The 18,236-nt window shown below is 36.9% G+C and overlaps 3 protein-coding genes across 5 annotated transcripts; 1 reads left to right on the plus strand and 2 right to left on the minus strand.

Moving 5' to 3' along the window:
• Positions 1–817: 817 nt before the first annotated feature.
• Positions 818–11,602, minus strand: LOC113677141 (general transcription factor IIF subunit 1). Of its 2 annotated transcripts, none has more exons than XM_027193901.2 (10): positions 11,402–11,602; positions 9,846–9,928; positions 8,230–8,299; positions 7,582–7,775; positions 6,417–6,720; positions 5,546–5,645; positions 3,521–3,679; positions 2,477–2,689; positions 2,203–2,352; positions 818–1,314 (listed from the first exon to the last, which is right to left on the minus strand). In XM_027193901.2, exons 1-10 carry the CDS (start codon positions 11,462–11,464, stop codon positions 944–946), a joined length of 1,707 nt encoding a protein of 568 aa, XP_027049702.2. In that variant the 5' UTR covers positions 11,465–11,602; the 3' UTR covers positions 818–943. The 2 variants fall into 2 exon arrangements, with proteins under 2 accessions (XP_027049702.2, XP_089043981.1); XM_089187855.1 differs by having other exon boundaries at positions 2,477–2,686; positions 11,402–11,598.
• An 839-nt stretch (positions 11,603–12,441) lies between these two features.
• LOC149037566 (uncharacterized) lies at positions 12,442–15,966 on the plus strand. The gene is made up of 2 exons (XM_089187856.1): positions 12,442–12,738; positions 13,138–15,966. Exons 1-2 carry the CDS (start codon positions 12,617–12,619, stop codon positions 14,375–14,377), a joined length of 1,362 nt encoding a protein of 453 aa, XP_089043982.1. The 5' UTR covers positions 12,442–12,616; the 3' UTR covers positions 14,378–15,966.
• Positions 14,245–16,400, minus strand: LOC149037567 (uncharacterized). Of its 2 annotated transcripts, none has more exons than XM_089187858.1 (2): positions 16,146–16,400; positions 14,245–15,730 (listed from the first exon to the last, which is right to left on the minus strand). In XM_089187858.1, exons 1-2 carry the CDS (start codon positions 16,317–16,319, stop codon positions 14,825–14,827), a joined length of 1,080 nt encoding a protein of 359 aa, XP_089043984.1. In that variant the 5' UTR covers positions 16,320–16,400; the 3' UTR covers positions 14,245–14,824. The 2 variants fall into 2 exon arrangements, with proteins under 2 accessions (XP_089043984.1, XP_089043983.1); XM_089187857.1 differs by having other exon boundaries at positions 14,426–15,904; positions 16,146–16,399.
• Between the last annotated feature and the right edge of the window lie 1,836 nt (positions 16,401–18,236).

Genomic DNA, 18,236 nt, shown 5'->3' on the forward strand with positions numbered 1-18,236 from the left:
AGGGATGATAAACTAAAGGAATTTAATGACTTTCAGGGGAACAAGAAACGATCTGGTACAACAAACCTAAACAAGTCAAAATGTTCACTCAAGGTAAGTTTAGCCAGCAAGGGAAGTAAAACCAGGTGCTTATATTTCTGAAGGGCAGTAGATCGAAACGGAACATGTTCCTAAATTCTCTTCATCGTGTTTCTCAAGGTAATCTTGATGATTCGGTATCAGATGTAGTTTCGCATTTGTTTTGACCCTTTGACCACAAAGAGTGACTAACATCTAATTTCTTCTTACAAATTCACCTCTGAATCAGATATCGAGGTCACAAAAATACAGGAAATGATCACCATCTAAAGCTCATGATTGTTCAACAAATTCTCCTTGTCAGCACCTTGCGAAATGTACGGAGGGCAGTTTGGAGTAGACATACCGATGTTGGGGTAATCAACGATTTTAAAAGAAAAGAGGCTACCTACTCTGGAGGCGCTTTTCATCAGTCAGAATTCGGTTAATAATCAGACCAGTTAAGCTGGACCAGTCCATCATAAGAAATAGAACAGGCGATATTATTTCCATAAGTCAGTCGAGGCAAGGCGCGCGTGATTCGCACGTGGTTCGCACACATCTCGCCTTACATTTTGTCCCCGCCTAACCGTGAAAACGAAATCAATAGCGCCTATTCTAGAAGCTAAATTAATCCCATAAATGCATAATACAGCTGAAATATTAATAAATTTAGCGACAAAGTCAGAATGTGTCATATCCACTCTTAAAATGGTCTACTACCTGTGACCGCCCTGAGAAAATCCGTAAGTCAGACTTCTTATATGCCTTTTCTTTACTTCAATTTTTTTTGACGACAAAGAGTATGTTATTTGTGCCAGACTAATAGTTACTTCACATTATGTTACACAGGCGCCATTACTTTGTCAAGTTTTGCAGTTTATACCTAACTTAATGGTTTAAGTGACAGGTAGAGTATTCCTTTAATGGTTTTTTGGTCTGGATGTAACTTCTTCACGATAGCTGCAATCTTCTTAACAGTTTCGTCATTAGATAACCCTGTTCTCTTTGTTTTAAACTTCTGCAGTAAGTCCTTGCTCGTCATGGGTTTTCGTGTAAGGTACCTCCTTACGGCATCCTCAGTGATCCCCTGAGGGCCATCCTCACTACCGGTCGGTGTTGGGGTATTTGTTCTTGAGCCACTTCCCGTGCCCGCTGAAGGTGGTGGGGATACACGAGGCTTTTTGGACGCCGGATTTCCCTCCTCACCGGTGGCGCCTTTTTTGGCTGAGCTTGCAGGGCGCTTTCTGGATTTTGCTGTTATTTAAATAAGAGAATGAGTATGACTAAAACAGCGTCTAATTTACTCAAAGGCTAGACCCTTTTATAGCTCGGCTCGCTCAGACTGCATCGAAAGGTGAATTGAAGGTTACGCAAGGAAACATTCCGGGCAGATATACAAAACACATGGGGACATGAAATGAAAGGTTTCAGGTCAGTCGTCAATGTGAGTGATTCCGACTTCCAAAGCGCGATCTTAATTCCTGACATAAAAGTCAAGAATTATTTCACGCTTAAGGTTATTTGAAACGTCACCACAGAGAACACAGCAAATCGCGCGACGTGTCGTTTTTCAGGCAGTGGGGAATTCTAAGACCCGCAAGAATGGTGTTGAAAATAGTAACTGTTGAAAATAGTAACTGTTGGTCCAAAAAAATCTGGACAGTCCCTTTCACAAAATACCTTCCCTTCTAGATCTTCAAGTTTGTGAATAAAATAACCCCCCTCTATCTTGTGGGGCCTTCCTCCTCTTCCCTTTCCCTTAAAAAAAAAAGAACTCTAAAATAAAAACAATATAGGCAAAATAATGTTATAATAAAAAACTGTAGGTAATGTTTCTTAAGAACAATAAATACTCGCAGTTAAAAGCCTGCTTTCATTTCCGTTTTAATCATAGTAAGTTTTAAAAGTTCGTACTGAGCAGAAAAATTATGACTTACACTGTGATTCTTCATGAGTTTTTTGATAGGACCTTGTAAGCCCTTCCCCCTCTCCCTCCCCTCTCTGATAGCCCCTCTCCAGAAAGCTCTCTGAAAGCTCTTGAAAATCAGGAAGATCCACTGACGGCTTATCAGTGTATTCATGTGATGCTTGACAGCATATGGATTACATGGAGAGTATAGGGAAAGTATGAACTTTACTCACAGGGTGTTCCTGGTCTATCCTGACTAAGCTTACTAACAGCAGCAGCAATGGTGTTGGCGGCACCGTCCACAGCGGTAGTGGGGGTGGATGATCGACTGTTGGATGATGTACTGGAACCACTGCCAGACTTCTTCTTTCTTTTCTTATCACCTAGTGAAATAAGTTGTAGAGGGGATCTTAGTGTTGGCGTATCAGTAACGCAAACGCCTGTATACATACATGGTTTCAGTGGTACCTCACTAAGCAATAAATGTTGCTGAACGTTTTATCCAACCTTGTAAAAAGAGAGCAGAAGTGCCTTTGATTTCATCCTGGTCAGGATCTTCTTCTTCTTCATCCCAAGACTCTCTTCCTTCCTCTCGATCCAACATGTCTTTCAGTTCATGTCCTTCTTGTGTCAAATCATCTTCCTCGTCACTAGATGTCTCCTCTGCATTTAGGTCATCTTCAGCTTTGGGTTTAGTCACTTCAATATTCTTAACTGCTTCTGTAAAAAGTAAACATACTTTATTGAGAATTCTGTGAACATAAAAAAACAGCACAATTTTATACATCAGAAAACGCTTGTCATAAGGCTCATTTGCAACACTGAAAAAACTCACAAACAAAGCAGCGAAACATTTACCTCATTTTACTGATACCTACAAATTGACTTATCATCCCTGAAAACATAACGTGAGTCTCACTACACTCTCAAAATGGGATGAAGAAACTGACTCATCAACAATGACACAAACTCAACTTTTAAATTGGTTATGACGATGACTACGTTAGATAATGCGGTTAGAATACGTGATCAAATGCAGGTTGTTTATAAGGAAGTGACACGCGACGGAGCGAAGTTTAATGTGGCAAAATGGAATTTGATTGATGGAATACAATTCAAGCAGGTGAAACATTGCCTAATGTTCATGTAGTGCAATGATCGAGCATGTTCTGATTGGACTTTGGACATTTTTTTCAGTGTAAGTTGTTTGGCGTGTGCGTTGTGAGTAAAGGAGCGGAAAAAACACGTTTTAACTTAAAAATGATACAAAAAGTTAAATGTGAACCTTTCATACCCCGATAAATCTCGACCTCAATCGACGAGGCTCTTACGAAAGCCACACACCATTACACTTATCAATTGATCCCAAAATTTCTGATTGATGTCATTCTGTCATTTGTGCACGGCATATGCACGATATCCAAATGCTGTGATATGATTGGTGCGAGATACATACCCTCATACAGCAATCTGATTGGTGCGAGATACATACCCCTATTGTTATTAAGTGTATATGATAATATCAAAAGTAGTCTGTACGAAAAATCTCACCCTCAGAAGAAGAAGAACTATCAGACAGATAGTCAACCTCTTTAGAGTCTAGGTATCCATCTTCCTCAGAAGACGCATCACTGTCAGCATCTGAACCCTTTTTCATTTTCTTTTGCTGCTTCTGTCCACCTTTATGTTTGACTTTCTTGTCTTGTTTATCTATTTAAAGCAGACAAACCCAGGATAAAAGGATAAACAAAATAAGACTAATTACTGTATGTCCCACCATGAACTTACTCTAACTTGTAATACTACAGACGGGTATCCGGTTCGATCGCACCATAGTTAGATCGCCCCCAGTTAGATCTCTCCAACCAAAACTTAGATCGCTCCACTCGAAAGTTAGATCGCTCCATCAAATAAGTTACTGCGCTACCAACATAAGTTACTTCGCTCCATGTTGTAATGTGAAGTATTACTTGCCAATGATCTTTAAAGTTTTCGAGTACATCGTATTCACCGAACTACCGATGTATGATGTATAGCGATAATGTAATAAATGATCGTGGAATAAATTATAACGTTATGGTTTGAAGTGTATTGAAAAAGACCATTCAAATACCAATACCGTCCAGTATGGCCTTTTTTGCTGTTTGATTTTAAGGAAACTGATATCCGCAATCTTTAATTAATAAAGTAGATTACACTTCGTGAGTCCCTAACATGAGGCTTTAATTTTTTCTTTCTGCGTAGCTCGGATTTATTTCAAGCGAACGCGAGCGATATCAATCGATTCTTGGTAAGACATGCACGTCATTCGATGAACTATCAATCTAGATACCTTACTTTTGCTATCTTTACATTAGTTTTCTACATGGAGCGAAGTAACTTATGTTAGGAGCGAGGTCACTTATTTGATGGAGCGATCTAACGTTCGAGTGGAGCGATCTAACTTTTGGTTGGAGCGATCTAACCATGGTGCGATCTGACCGTGATTCACTTCAGAAGACCACTAGCCACCTCCACTTCCTCAAATAGCTGTTAATAAACAGGGCTTTTATTGTAATCTTAATCGTTGAAGCCCTTGGCTTCTGCTGTATAGTCAACATTCTTAGGTGGTCTTTATTTCAGGATTGTATCTCGGAAGGGATGAAAAGCAGAACTAAAATGATTAGAGAAAAAGTTGATAATGAAACAATTTATTTCACCACAAATAAATTCAAAAATTTGAAGAAGGAGCAAAACAAGATCAGACTTAAGTCTCAGTTCTAACTTCACAAGGTTTTCCACTTTACAAAGTATTTCATGAGACAATGAAAAACAAAGTTTTACTCTTCATCAATTTCTGCCATCTAAAGGTTATATCATAACTGCATGAGGTCAAAAGAAGGAGCTGGTCACTTATCCCTTTACACTCTAACATCAGTATATATATCCTCCATACCAACACATTTACAAGTAATTTTTGAATGGTTAGATTACTGGTAAAATGCAGTATTTTCTAAGTAGTTAATTTCCATACATATTCCTTCATAGCAGATTGGCTTGTGAGCCAAAAAAATTAATGAGCTGAGAGAAGTGTGTGATTTCTATCATTTTTGTGATTTGTACCTTATGGAATCCCTTACACAACATGAAAGGAATTAGAATGTTATTGAATATGACTCATTTAACCCTTTACACCATTACATCAAAATGCATTTTTCCCATATTCTTCTCTAGACATTTCCTGAGGTGCTGACAAAGACAATTTGTCTAACAATCAAGAGTTTCTTTACTTGGTGAACATTCCTTTATTATTGTGACCTTAAGAATTATGTGATTCAGGGATAATATTGTAAGGAGAAACTAAATGCTGGTCAATTTTAAGAGGTTAAAGGGTTGGGATTTTTTTTTTCTTTCTTCTTTGTTGTTTTTGTTTTGTTTTGTTTTGTTTTGTTTTTTTTGAGGGGGGGGGGGCTCTTTCAAACAATGGGCCTACATGGGGGTGGGGGAAGGGGCTTATCTTTGGAAAAAAGTTATATAATGATGGGCTTGGGAGTTTTCACAGACAAATGTTTGTGACCATTTAAGTGGAATGTTTACCTTCCTTGTTTTTGTTTTTTTTCTGACCTTCCTCTTCATCATCATCACCATCATCCTCTTCTTCTGACAAAGATAAATCTCTTTCATCATCATGAATAATCTGCAAAAGAAAAACAAACTTCAACAATCCAACTCACAGGATTTAATTTAGCAGCTGACAGAACACCATGAGACTTAAATGTAGTCTTAAAGTGAAAAATATCCTCTTTTCTGTGAAACTCTTAGATTTGTCCTTTGTAGTTTTCTCTTTATATCAAACTCACCAACGTAAGGCTTTAGGAATCATGCAAACACAACTACATTTTGTTATTCATGGGCACTAGTGTTGTTTGAAAGTTTTTAGTAATTACAAGGGCTGTAGGTGAGTTGGAACTGAAAACCTCTCAGAACATCACAAGTGGCCATAAAACACCGAAGGCATCAGCACTTCATGTGACTCTCTGTTAATCATATTTCTCAACAGTCTGTTACCAACACTTCTTTGTGCTTCCCCAGTGCACAATAATCAAAACACTTCTATGTATTTTAAAAAATGCTCAAAAACATGTTTTATTTGAATTGGTATTTTGATACAATAATAAGTCACACCAACCTTCTTTACTGTTTGTAAACACACTTATTTAACCAATTTAAAATAATTACTGTAATATCTTCAAAGCTTTATTTGCAAAAGAGTACAAAAATGAATTCTTTTAATGTACCCACGTGCCTATCTGCGCATTTTTCAATGACCAATCAGGTACAAAATATTCCTATGAGGATATATCAGTTACCTTACACACAATAATTGTGTCATGTGATTATGGCAAATAAATGTTTTTTATAAATCTCTGTTAACCCTGCAGGTAATGTATACCACACTATATCTTACCAGATTTCCTGTCCTACTGGCTATTTTTGCAGTTTTGTCCATTTTAATCTCATCACCTTCTTCTGAGTCTTCTTTGTTGTCCATCAGTCTTTTTTTTACCATCAATGAAAAATAATTGACTGTCTTTTCTCTGCGTCCAAACTCTTCCTCAGCTTCATCTGCTGTTAGAGTCTGATATTTTATGTCAGCAGTAAAATTATACCAGTTGTTCACTGGCACAGCCTCAAATGCACCATCTTCACACTGTGTCAATATGTAATATGATGAATTCTCATTAATCCCTGCTTCCTTTCGACCAGTAAACCTGCAATAGTTTCAAAGTAACTTTTAAAATTCAAAATCTAAAGTAATAGACACCTTAACACATGACCAGACTTCAGCCTCATGTTTGCAGGAATTTGGTCTTAACAAGAGTTATGTTCTCATGTAAGTAATTTACCAGATTTTCTTTCTATTGACGTTCAGTCATCCCATGTAAGCCTGATACTGATATACAAAAACTACCATTTTCTTACATTTTTTATGAAATTTAAAATAATCAAGCCAACAGTTTTGTTTTAACAAGGTATTAGCAACAGCTGCTGCACAACTTTGAAATCCAACATAGCTTCTTGAAAACACATGCTCAATATTAATACAAGTCTTAATAAAGGATGGAGGTCTATATTGTACATGGAAAATGCATTTTGAAACCATAGGTCAACCTAAGGGTTCTAATTTCTAATGCCAGATCACCACAAATTATCTCTGACGAGGCAGCTAAAAATTACAATTACTATATATTTATAATTTAAAATAAAACATCCAAGTATACAATCAGGAGATTTGTACATGCACCAGCATGCAAGCAACCTTGATTTGTTTTATGCTCTTACAAAGTTTCATCCAAAAAAATTGAGTGTTCAATACCAACTTGAAAAAATCACACTGAGATAGACATTGCTAGAAATTTACAAATTAAAGAAATCAGTCTAATCTCTTTATTTTTCCAATGATATGAACTGCATTGACTTCAAATTTTGAGCAAGCCCTACTTCTACAAGGTTTCATACTTTCTGTCATAAATATTTTTTTCTCAGGAAATAAATTGTTACATGTAATTTTGGTCTCCTCTAAGCATAAGGGTCTGACTAAGCTCAGTGGATATATAAATTACTTAATTTACCTTCTCCCACTTTTGCCCCCAAGCCTCAAATTCCATGGCGCTGCTTCAGGGTTCTTGGGTTTTGGGACGAAACCAAAACGTTTCTTGCGTGCTTCTTCACGTCTTTCTCTGCCAAATTCACTACCAGCACCAAAAGTTGGCAGATTTTCACTTTCTCTCTCTTCAATTGCATCTGTTTGACGAGACATCTGAGCCTAGAAGATTCATAAATAACTTGATGATCCAGTTCTGAGTTGTTCATTGTACAAAATTTTGGAATTTCAAGATCCCTGAGGCATTGTCTTAGCACCTCTTGTAATTTTCCTCTCCTTTCCTAATCAAATTAAATTGTGAACTTTAAATTGAATTTTTTCCTTTATCTTGATCTGTAACTAAATCATCTTTTGAATAAAGGCTTGTGTCTTTTTTTATGTCTCATTATTGAATAGGTCTCTTTGTTGATTTAAAATTTTCTAAAATTGCTTAATTTCAGCAGTATTTGAGTTTCCCATTTATTCTCACAGCCAGTATATGTGTTTATTTCTAGTCAAATGATACACTTCATCAGTAAATAATGTCTGATCAATTATAGCAGGTTTTATTATAATCCTTAAAAAAAATAAAATTATCATCTGAAGTTTACATTCATTCTCTGAAAGAAAACTGTACCTTTGTGATTGATGAGAAGTCTACTTTTGTACTCTGAAAACGCATGACTGAATATTTCTTTGCCAGGTGCCTGACAAAATAAGTCAATGTGGATTGATTAGACAGTTTCCTTACAATTATGTTACCTTTGAAAATAAGCATAGTCAGCAAGAATTGATGGAAAACAGAAAATTAAGTTATTAACTTTATAATGACCTTTCATATCGTGCAAAAAACCATGTACAAACATTTCTCTGCAAACTTCAGTTCTGAAAGGTATGGCCTAGGGATAGAAATAACAGCCTATTTCCATTTTTCCACTTCTCTAAGCTTAAGTACAATGCAAGTTCTACTGTTAGGGAAGAAGCCCTCTTCAGTCAACAAGGCAGGCAGAAAGTGCAATATCATTTGAGAGTTAAAAATCCAATTGGTTGTTCTCCCTATTGACTACCATATAGTTCATACAGTTCCTCATTAATTAGAAATTTTGTGTCACTTCAACATAACATCCTCTAGCTGATAAGCCCTTTTTTCTCATAACCTGTTTGCAAGAAAACATATTTGAATCACCAGGAGAAGTTACAAGTTAATCGTTTCTTAGGTTCAAAGGGTTAAATTTTTTAACACATTGGCAAGAAAATTTTTGAATGATTAGGTTACATATTAGGTAAAAATGTATTACCAGTAAGTAGTTTATTCTTATGACTAGTCAGCAGACTTGTTTGTGAGCCAAGAAAATCAAAGAACTTAAAGAAGTAAGTGCATGTTTTCAATGTAATAATGTATCAAAAAAAATTATGAACTTCTGATTGGCTGAAAACAAGTGCATTCTCATGAAACACAAATTCAAAGTTGTAACAAAAGTGCAAATTACAAATGATGCATGGATGCTCTCAAAATTTTGTCTTTCTTGAATTTCTAAGACATCTTTTTATATATGTTATCAACAGGTAATAACATGATTTCTCTTGCAATTTGGTGTAATAAGCACTTGTCTAGTAAATTTTTTAAAGACTATTAATTGAACTTGGAAATTTTTGAAAAATTTACTCATGCTGATTAACACCAAATTGGACTCAAAATAATCTTATTAACTGTACTTATTGCAAGCTGCTGTGATATATACTCTATGGAATACATAACAAAGCATGAAAAGAATTGGTGTTTTGGAGTATACATCCCATTCAACCCTTTGACCCTTTAACTCCCATGAGTGACCAAGACAGAATTTCTCCTTACAATATCAATACAATATCAACCAGATAAGTGATGAGAATAAAGAAAAATATCAATTTGGGAATAATTATTTGATCCAATACTAAATTCTCTGAACTAGCATTATAAGAATTGTATGGTTGACAGTAAGGAGAATTACATATTTGATCTGGGAGTTAAAGGGTTAACTCCAAAGAGTGATAACTTCTGATTTCTCCCAACAGTATCATTGCTGAATCAAACATGAACGTCATGAGAATACAGAAAATGGTTGTGAACTCAAGAAGTTTTTGATTGATAGACAAATTCTCCTTGTAAGTACCATAAGAAATATACAAAAAACAGTATGGAGAACTTGCATACTGATGCTAGGATGTAAAAGGTTTAAAGCTGCAGGATTAGAAACTTGGCTAGTTTCTTACCTTGGTACTCGTACTTTGTAGTTGCTACCATTGCTCACACTTGGCAAAGCTCCTGAACCAGAGGAATGAGGAATCACTCCAACCTGAACAATTTGCAAACTATTCATTTAAAGCTGCATTCACTGTCAGTACTACTGCATGTAAAAATTACTTGATTCTAAAGCACTCTACATTGAGAATTTTTCCAATAACATTACACTGCTTAAAAATTTACAAATCATTAAAACATAGTAATGTTGCAAAAGTCTATCCAAAGATGTGATAATATTGTTGTACAGCTATATGTAGAAAGTTTCAAAATCCATTTAAAGCATTGTAGCGATTGTGTACAAGTGTTTGTCAGCATTCATGTAGTAAGTATATTCAAGAATCCCAGTCCAAGGCCTGTGAAAACCTCATGGCTATGGCTACCCCTTGCTGGGATCCTCTGGTCAGCTCAGATAGTACCTTGGCATGGGATTAGGACTTATGGTTGGGCTGTAGTAATTTCCCAGCCAAAGGAGGGATTATCTATCTAAAGAGCTAGCCAGCCAAAGTAGACAACCCAGGTAGTTGCACCTAAGATCAAATACCCCTGATTTACATTGATGTTCACTGCAGCCAACAATAATTTGTCATGACTGAGATTTTCGTTTGTCTGACATAATTACGATTTAATAAACATAAAAAAGGCAAGACTTGTTGACTCAAATTTCTGGAATAATTCAAGCCTTCCAGGCAAGATTTCTGCAAAGTCCCTAACTTTCTAATTATTCTCCATTACATACTGTTTTGGGATAAAGAAAACAATGGTGAAGACGATGGGGCTATGGAATTACTGATTTGTGTTAGTATGGTATGGGGTTACAAGGAAATCTTTCCGCCTTCAAGAACAATATTGAACATTACGATTTAAGAGAGATGTGAAAAACTTGACCATATGGCCGCTGAAACGAAGAAATATCTCTCCCCTTCGATAATTTTGAACGTAACATGAAACAAATGCATCGTTAGTAAAAATTCGAGAGAATTAAGCAATTTAGACTAGGAGATCAATACGAAATCACTACAGTTGAACATGACACATCAGGGCGTGAAATCAATTTCTTTCTGACAGCTACTTGGCTCCTAAATTCTTCAAAGCGGTAACCAATTCAAAAAAAGTTGGTCGCCATTTTCAAAGACAAACAAAACCTTTTTTTCACGCTGTCATCGTTCTAGAAATTAAGTTAGGGAAAAGATCTTTAACTTGCTACAAAGTGGACACTAGGATGGATGATGTGCTGCGTTTGGGACACAAACTTAATGAGGAAGTTTGCTGTGGATTTATCTTTGCAAATCTTTTTAATTCACTATATCTCTAAGTAAGGAAACATTCTAGTCACCAATTTGGCGACCAATTTTCAGGATTTGGTCGCCAAAGTGAAAAATTTAGTCGCATTGGCGCCTGTATTAGTCGCAATTTCACGCCCTGCACATACAGCGCTAACAAAATCTTCAACATGATCAATGTTTTCATATTGAATTTCTTCCGATGACTAAAAATATCATTACCTTCTTTTCACACTATGTCTTACCTTTTGTTGAAGGATCGGCTTTGCACTCACTTGAATTGGGGAGGTAGTTCTATGCTTTTCCATTCTTTTCCTCTAGAACAGGACAACGAGAGGGAAGAGTAAAGAAAAACCCAAATAATATCAAATATGCGAAATGGATTTGGTAATCAAAAGAGCGCCATTTTGAATGCTTAGTAACCTCTCGAATTTGACTTAGTGACCATGTCGCAAAGATTCGGTTACTTGTTTATAATATAAGTGTTATTGTCATAATTATTATCATCATCACCGTTATCGTCACTATTACTGCTGTTGTTGCTGTCAATATTATCGTCATCATCGTCATTGTCATTTACAATTTCTATCATTATTAACATCGTTGTGATCATCTTCATTATCATCGTTTTTGTGTCATAGAAGAACGAGCCCTACGCCGTAGTGATCACATGGCTCAGGTTCCTCGTTTGAAATTTTGAGATCTGTTTTCATGATAATAGTTTCTAGAACGCAATTGTACGACGGAAATGAAGTCTTGGATGATTTTAGATCAAACGTCAACGTTGCAGGAGTTAGTCTGTTTGTTTGTTTGTTTGGTTTTTTTTACCCGATGTTTCATCGTGACTGTTCGAAGAGTTTAGAAACTTGTAATTAACGATTTTTTAATTTTACGATGGAATACATTTTGACTACAGAGTTCTTTTAATACCGTTTTTCTTCTTCTTCGTCTTATTATCATAATTATTGTGATTATTATCATTATTTTTATTAGCATTATCATCAGCATACTTAGTGTCATTATGTATGCAAGTTATATATCAATACATACGCTCCATCTCGTACCTTGAAGTTCCATCTTCACTGCGAAATTAACTTCTTAAATGCTCGGTATAAGTGCGCGTCGAAATTAAGCCTTAGATTTATAAACCATGGGCCAAATTCTGTTACTAAAGATGATAAAGGGGCGGAAGAGAAAATAAAAGTGGAACCAAAACATAGATCTGTAGCGTATTGGTATAGAGTCCTAAAGTGTGACGTCACGTTGCCATGGGGCTAAAATTTCTGTTCTAAACAATCGAGCGCGTCCTACTGATAACCTATGCGTTGCTGAGGTCAAGTGTGTAATCATCGCTTGGAACGGTTCAAAGAAGCTTAGAATAAGGTTCAGTTACATTGTTATTAACGCTGTAGGTCATAGAAATCTAAAACTGAGAAACGAAGGCGATCGAAACGATTAAAATGGTGCACTGCTTTGCGCCTGATTGCAACCATCACTCGGAAAGTCACACGTGTAGCTTCTTCGGATTCCCTAGCAAGGAAAAAAAGCTGAAGGAATATAGAAGATGGATTCACCTACTGAGGTTAGTAAGAGTTTTATTTCAATACTTTTTCTGTCCAGGAGAAAAGTATGCTTACGCAATTTATTGCGGTTGTGGAGTCGCCATCTTTGTTATGAAACTGATTAAGCTTATATAAATCTTACTGATTTTTAGACTCCTTTTTCTTGTACTCCAACTTCAAAATCGGTTCCCTAGAAGCCACGAGCCAACATTTGACTCAATGACGGAAATCAGTTGTGAGAGCTTTTGGTGTGGTTGTTGATACTTAATGGTCACCCTGCAGTGTTAAAACAGGCAGATAGAGAACTGTCTTCTTAATTAGAAATTTTTATAAGATAGAAGCTGCAAGATAAAAATCCTCCGCTAATAGCACAGTAATCAGAAAGAATTATAAAGCTGAAATTATCCTTTTTGCTATAGGAGAGAAGACAGAGAGCCAGGAAAACATTCCAGAGTCTGTAGTTGCCATTTCAGAGAAGGAAAAAAAAGTAATGGTCCTGAGATTTTCAAGAGGAACCAAGACAAACTTTTCCCAGCAGAAGAAGCAAAGCCAAAAAAGAAAAAAATCGAATCACAACAGACCCTACAAGAAATGATAGAAGCTGCAAGGAAGAAAGAAGAACTTGAACAAGGCACCTCTGGCAGCGTGGAGAGACTTGAATCAACAAGAAAAGAAGTTATACTGGAAGCAGAGTTGGAGCAGGCAAAAAGGGAAATGATTGATCAAAGAGAAAAAAATTACTATGTGCAAAAACATTACACAGTTTCGAAAATGAGTGAGGAGGTTTTGAAGATGGAAACTGGGCTGCCAACAAAGGAAGTTTTTCAAATTGTTGTCAACTATGCAGCTAGGTTTAAACAATCCATCAATTACTTTGCTGGCTGGAGAGTGCAATCAATCAGTTTTGAAGAACAAATATTTATAACATTAATGAAAGTCAGACAGAATTACACAAATCTTCACCTTGCACAGTTATTCAATTGCAGTGTATCTACAATAGCAAATATTGTAACAACTTTCATTCATGTCTTACACTCAATTCTATTTATTGACCTCATGGCATCCATCCCATCTAGGGATAAGAACAAGCTGTGTGCCCCATCATCTTTTAGTCAGTTTGGTTCATGTAGAGTAGTGATAGATTGTACAGACATAGAGATTGCCACACCTGGGCTTATGAGCCAGCAGAATGCTACGTATTCAAATTATAGGGGAATGCATTCCTTCAAGGTTATTGTGGGTGTAGCGCCAAATGGTGTTATTACTTATGTCAGCAAACTTTATCCAGGGTCAATATCTGACAAAGCAATTGTGCAGAAATCAGGATTTTTAAATCACCTTACTGCTGGAGATATGGTCTTAGCTGACAAAGGTTTTGTTATACAGGATCTTGTACCAAATGGTGTTTCAGTAAATATACCACCTTTTTTAAACAATGGTACATTCACTGAGAGTGAAGCAAGGGCAACAGAAGTTATAGCAAAATGCAGAATTCATGTTGAGAGGGCAAATGCTAGGCTCAAAGATTTCAAGATTTTATCTTTTATTCCCTCATATTTACGTTGTCATGCAGATATAATATTTCAACTCTGTGCTTCACTTGTTAATCTGCAGTTTCCACTGATCAAAGAGGGCTGTGAAGGATATGAATTTGATTAATGAACTAATTATTTTTCATATAAGGAAAATTGAATACTTTGTAAAATACATGTTGATCTGTTTGTTTTATTCAAAAAGTAAATCTGCTATCATTGTTGAATTTATGGATGCATGTATAATTTCAGCCCAACAACAGTTCACTACAACAGAGCAGTACAGCTCAACTGTGAAACAATGAAGTGCAAAAACTGTAACTGTTTCTAAAGTTAGTTTGAGTAAACCAGGAGAGCCCTGTTGGGATTTGAAGATCTGTGTTCCTAAAGTTACTAGAGTGAACTTAAAAGTACACCTGAGCTCCCAATACCCTCCATCTGAAAAGCCTCCCTATCTCAAGAAATTCCACAACAACATGCCATCAGTGAAGACTAAACACCAAAGGGCTCCTAATGATTCCTGAAAATTATTATTTCTTAAAAAATAATTACATGCAGTAATAGATCTGGAAACCTATAATTGTCCCTCTACAACCTTTGGGAAGAGGTGTTCAAAATAAAACTGAGTAAGCTTAGAAATGTTTCCACTCCAGCCTTCATCCTTTGCTATTTTCAAAACAACTACATCTTTAGATGTCCACACAACAAAATAGCAAAGCTTCCTTTGAGCAAAATGTATCTCCCCTTGGACCTGATGCCAGTAGACATGTTCTTCCTTTAAAGCATACTGACCACTTTCAGTTTTTTTCAAGCAGAAATTGGGGGAGATATTCACTGCCTCTTCCATTGTCATATTCCTTTCGGTGTAGGGACACTTGACCTCCAAAACAGAGTCTTCATCCACAATTCCATCTGGGGAAGCACCAAGAATCCCAGAGCCATCCAGCCATAACCCAGTTTCCTGTACAGTTTTTGCAGTTAAATTGGTAAATGCCTTAATCGCTTCTGCCTCGTTGTTTACCCCCCATTGTACTGCCTTAACTCTTGATATGTCATACTCTCCAAGGAGCCGTTTGAGAAGTGAAGGGGTCACTCTTTTGGCATGCAGAACGGATCCAAAATTGCTTGCTGTAAGCCGTCCCCTCCTTGCAAGATGCCAGGTTGGGTTGTCTCGTTGGCCTACAGTTATCTGACTGACTAACAGGATATCTGCTTCTGTGAGTTTGGCTTTCCGAACCAAACAGTCCAATTGTTGCTGTGTACCTCTTGTTTGGATAAACTCCTCTGAGTAGATGATTTCCTCAATTGTTGGCACAGGCAATTTGGCTTGGGGAGCAGGCTCTGGGCACATGAGCCAGCAAAGACCAGTGAACCTCCCATATGCCTTTAAGCTTCCATATAGTGCCTGACGATCTTCTGTGTTGGGAGATCGAGTAATCGCCACATAATTCTTTGGCAGAGGGAACAGTTCTTCGACTGCCTGTAAAGACAGGGAGGTATTAGACTTCTTTTTCCTCCACTGACATTCAATATCTGTGCGGCTTAAGTTGTGAATCCCATTTATAAAAAGAGCCGCCGCGTGACTGCATTTGAATTTTCCCTTTGGACATTCACACTCCGTGGATTTTATGTTGAAGTGGTCATCCAGGTAAATCTAAGTGGTAATTAAGATAAAAGTTCAAACAAGGTGAACTCATAAATGTCTTGGTAACACTATTTCATATGAATCATAATCTGTACGATTTAAGCCTCAGCCTGGCTTTTTTGATGAGGGAAATCGACAAGATCGAAAATATATATTTCTAAATTGGGGGAGTAGATAACAAGAAGGTACTTAAAAGATATTTAAAAATATTCCTTAGGCTTCTTAATGCGATTGGTGGCTCTAAACTCACCGTGACTCGATAGACCTTTTTCTTCATACTTGCTTGAACCTCACCGCGTAAAATACCCTGATGGTAAGAAAATGACTCAATGTGTTCAGATCTGTAATGATTTTCTCCTCGTTCGATTGACTTCTTTTCTTCAGCGAAGAAAGATATCAGTGCAGCGATTGAAAGCGACGCCATTTTGGCTCTGAGCACGTTTGTTTAGAACAGAAAATTCTGCTCCCATGGTAACGTGACGTAACGGCTTTAGAACTCTATTTTTCTAAATTTAGTGTAGGCCCTTTTGATAAAAATCGGCGTTGAGATAACGGCGTAATTCGTAATTTCATTAGTCTGTACATAGGAGCATTTCATGAAGTCACCAGGTTGTCGGACGTGATATATGATTAATAAATTAAAGGGGGTAAGTTTCTAAAGAAACGGTGGCGCTGCGTCGGTGGGAGAGTGTAACAGTGTAATTAAGTATAATCAACTGAGTTGATAACGTAAATTCGCCCTTACGTAGGGCTTACGCTCGAGACGTTAGCTTTTTAAGTCGTTACGGAAGCCAAATTGCGGTAGCAACTCAGTTGATAATACGAGATTACCCAGTGCTATATCACAACCGGCCATAATAAAGCCACTAACACACAGAGATTAATTCCATGGAAAGTGAGCACGAACAATTTTTATTCACGAGATGAGATGCATCTCTGCTGTCCACTGAAAGGAAATTCAGAATGTAGAGAATCTTACTACAAAACTACAAAACATTTTCGCAATAAGTTTTAGTAATGGTACATTCTATTACATTTGCTTTTCTTTTTAATTAACTGTATCCTGAAAAAAATTGCACATCACCGAAAAGCCTGCATAGTCGAGGTTGACCACCAAGAAAACAAAGGCAACCAAACAAACAAAGCCAAAAAGAACAAAAACAAAGTAAGTTGATTGACGTGTTCACCCTTCTATTGTACTTTTCACGTAACTATAGTAACAATCACTAAAAAAAAGAAAACCATGCCGAAATCCCTTCTTAAAAGAAAGTGAATTGTCATGCAATCTTTTAAGCCATTCAAATACAGCCATAAGGTCTTCTCCCTGCAGTGCTCTTCTCCCTCCAGTGATTTTTCGATTGTTTCTTCTGGTTTTCCTTGATTTCCTTGTCAAGTTCGATTAACATTTCGTCGGGTTAAGGGGGCGGGGAGGAGAGGTAGTGAGGGGGTAGGCGTAGGGAGGTCGAGCAGAGAAAGTACATTTTACCCTATGCGTAGTCTCGAATATGGCCTTTCCCAAAAGGGAACACTTTGATTAAGGCTTAAATTTCCTAGGAGATAAATTGGTAAGGACTGAAATATCAGGCCAAGCGATTCAGTCGATGTCAAACAAACGTGGAAAAGACGGAAACAAACTAGCATTGGAAGAACAGCCAACCGTCAGTAATCAAATCCAAAATAACAGATGAAATTGTTTCTTGAAATTAATGCTTTTGTGAAAACATGTGACATTTAATCCATGCATGCAAACTTCACGATTCGAAACCCATATGTGTACGCATTGCGGACCTTTTTGTTCTTTTTGTCTTGATATCCAAGTCTTTAATTGAGCAGTAATTTTTTACTTTCCTTTTCCTTTTTTTTTTTTTTTTTTTAAGTTTTTTGCTTATTTTTAAAATATTTTTTAAATTTTTTTAAACTAAACTAGTGAGAGGCACTCTGCGAACAGTAGCTGTAACACTTCTTTATTCTCTGACGACGCTTTTCGTCAACTGTCGTAGACTTCTTCAGGGAGTTTTACAAGTTAACACTAAACGCCGGTATTTATAAGCCATTGTTAGCGGCTATAAGGGGGCCTAAGACCATAAAGGCTTGGCCGGACATACGAACAGGAACAGGGAAAAATTTGAACATTTTTTTGGGCAAGGTGAGAAAAATATTTGGGGGCCACGGTTTTAGCTAAAAACCGTCTTTCCTCCCAATGAACTATGTTCACTAGAGGAAATACTTGAACCCAAACAACATGATCAGCACAGCAATCTGGTAAAACTTCTGATTTTACAGATTCCAATGACATTAGCTTTCATGTTGTCTTTGTCCAGTAGCTGTAGGCTGATAGTGA

This window comes from Pocillopora damicornis, chromosome 11 (assembly GCF_964200805.1).
Source record: "Pocillopora damicornis chromosome 11, jaPocDami1.2, whole genome shotgun sequence".
Lineage (NCBI taxonomy): Eukaryota > Metazoa > Cnidaria > Anthozoa > Scleractinia > Pocilloporidae > Pocillopora > Pocillopora damicornis.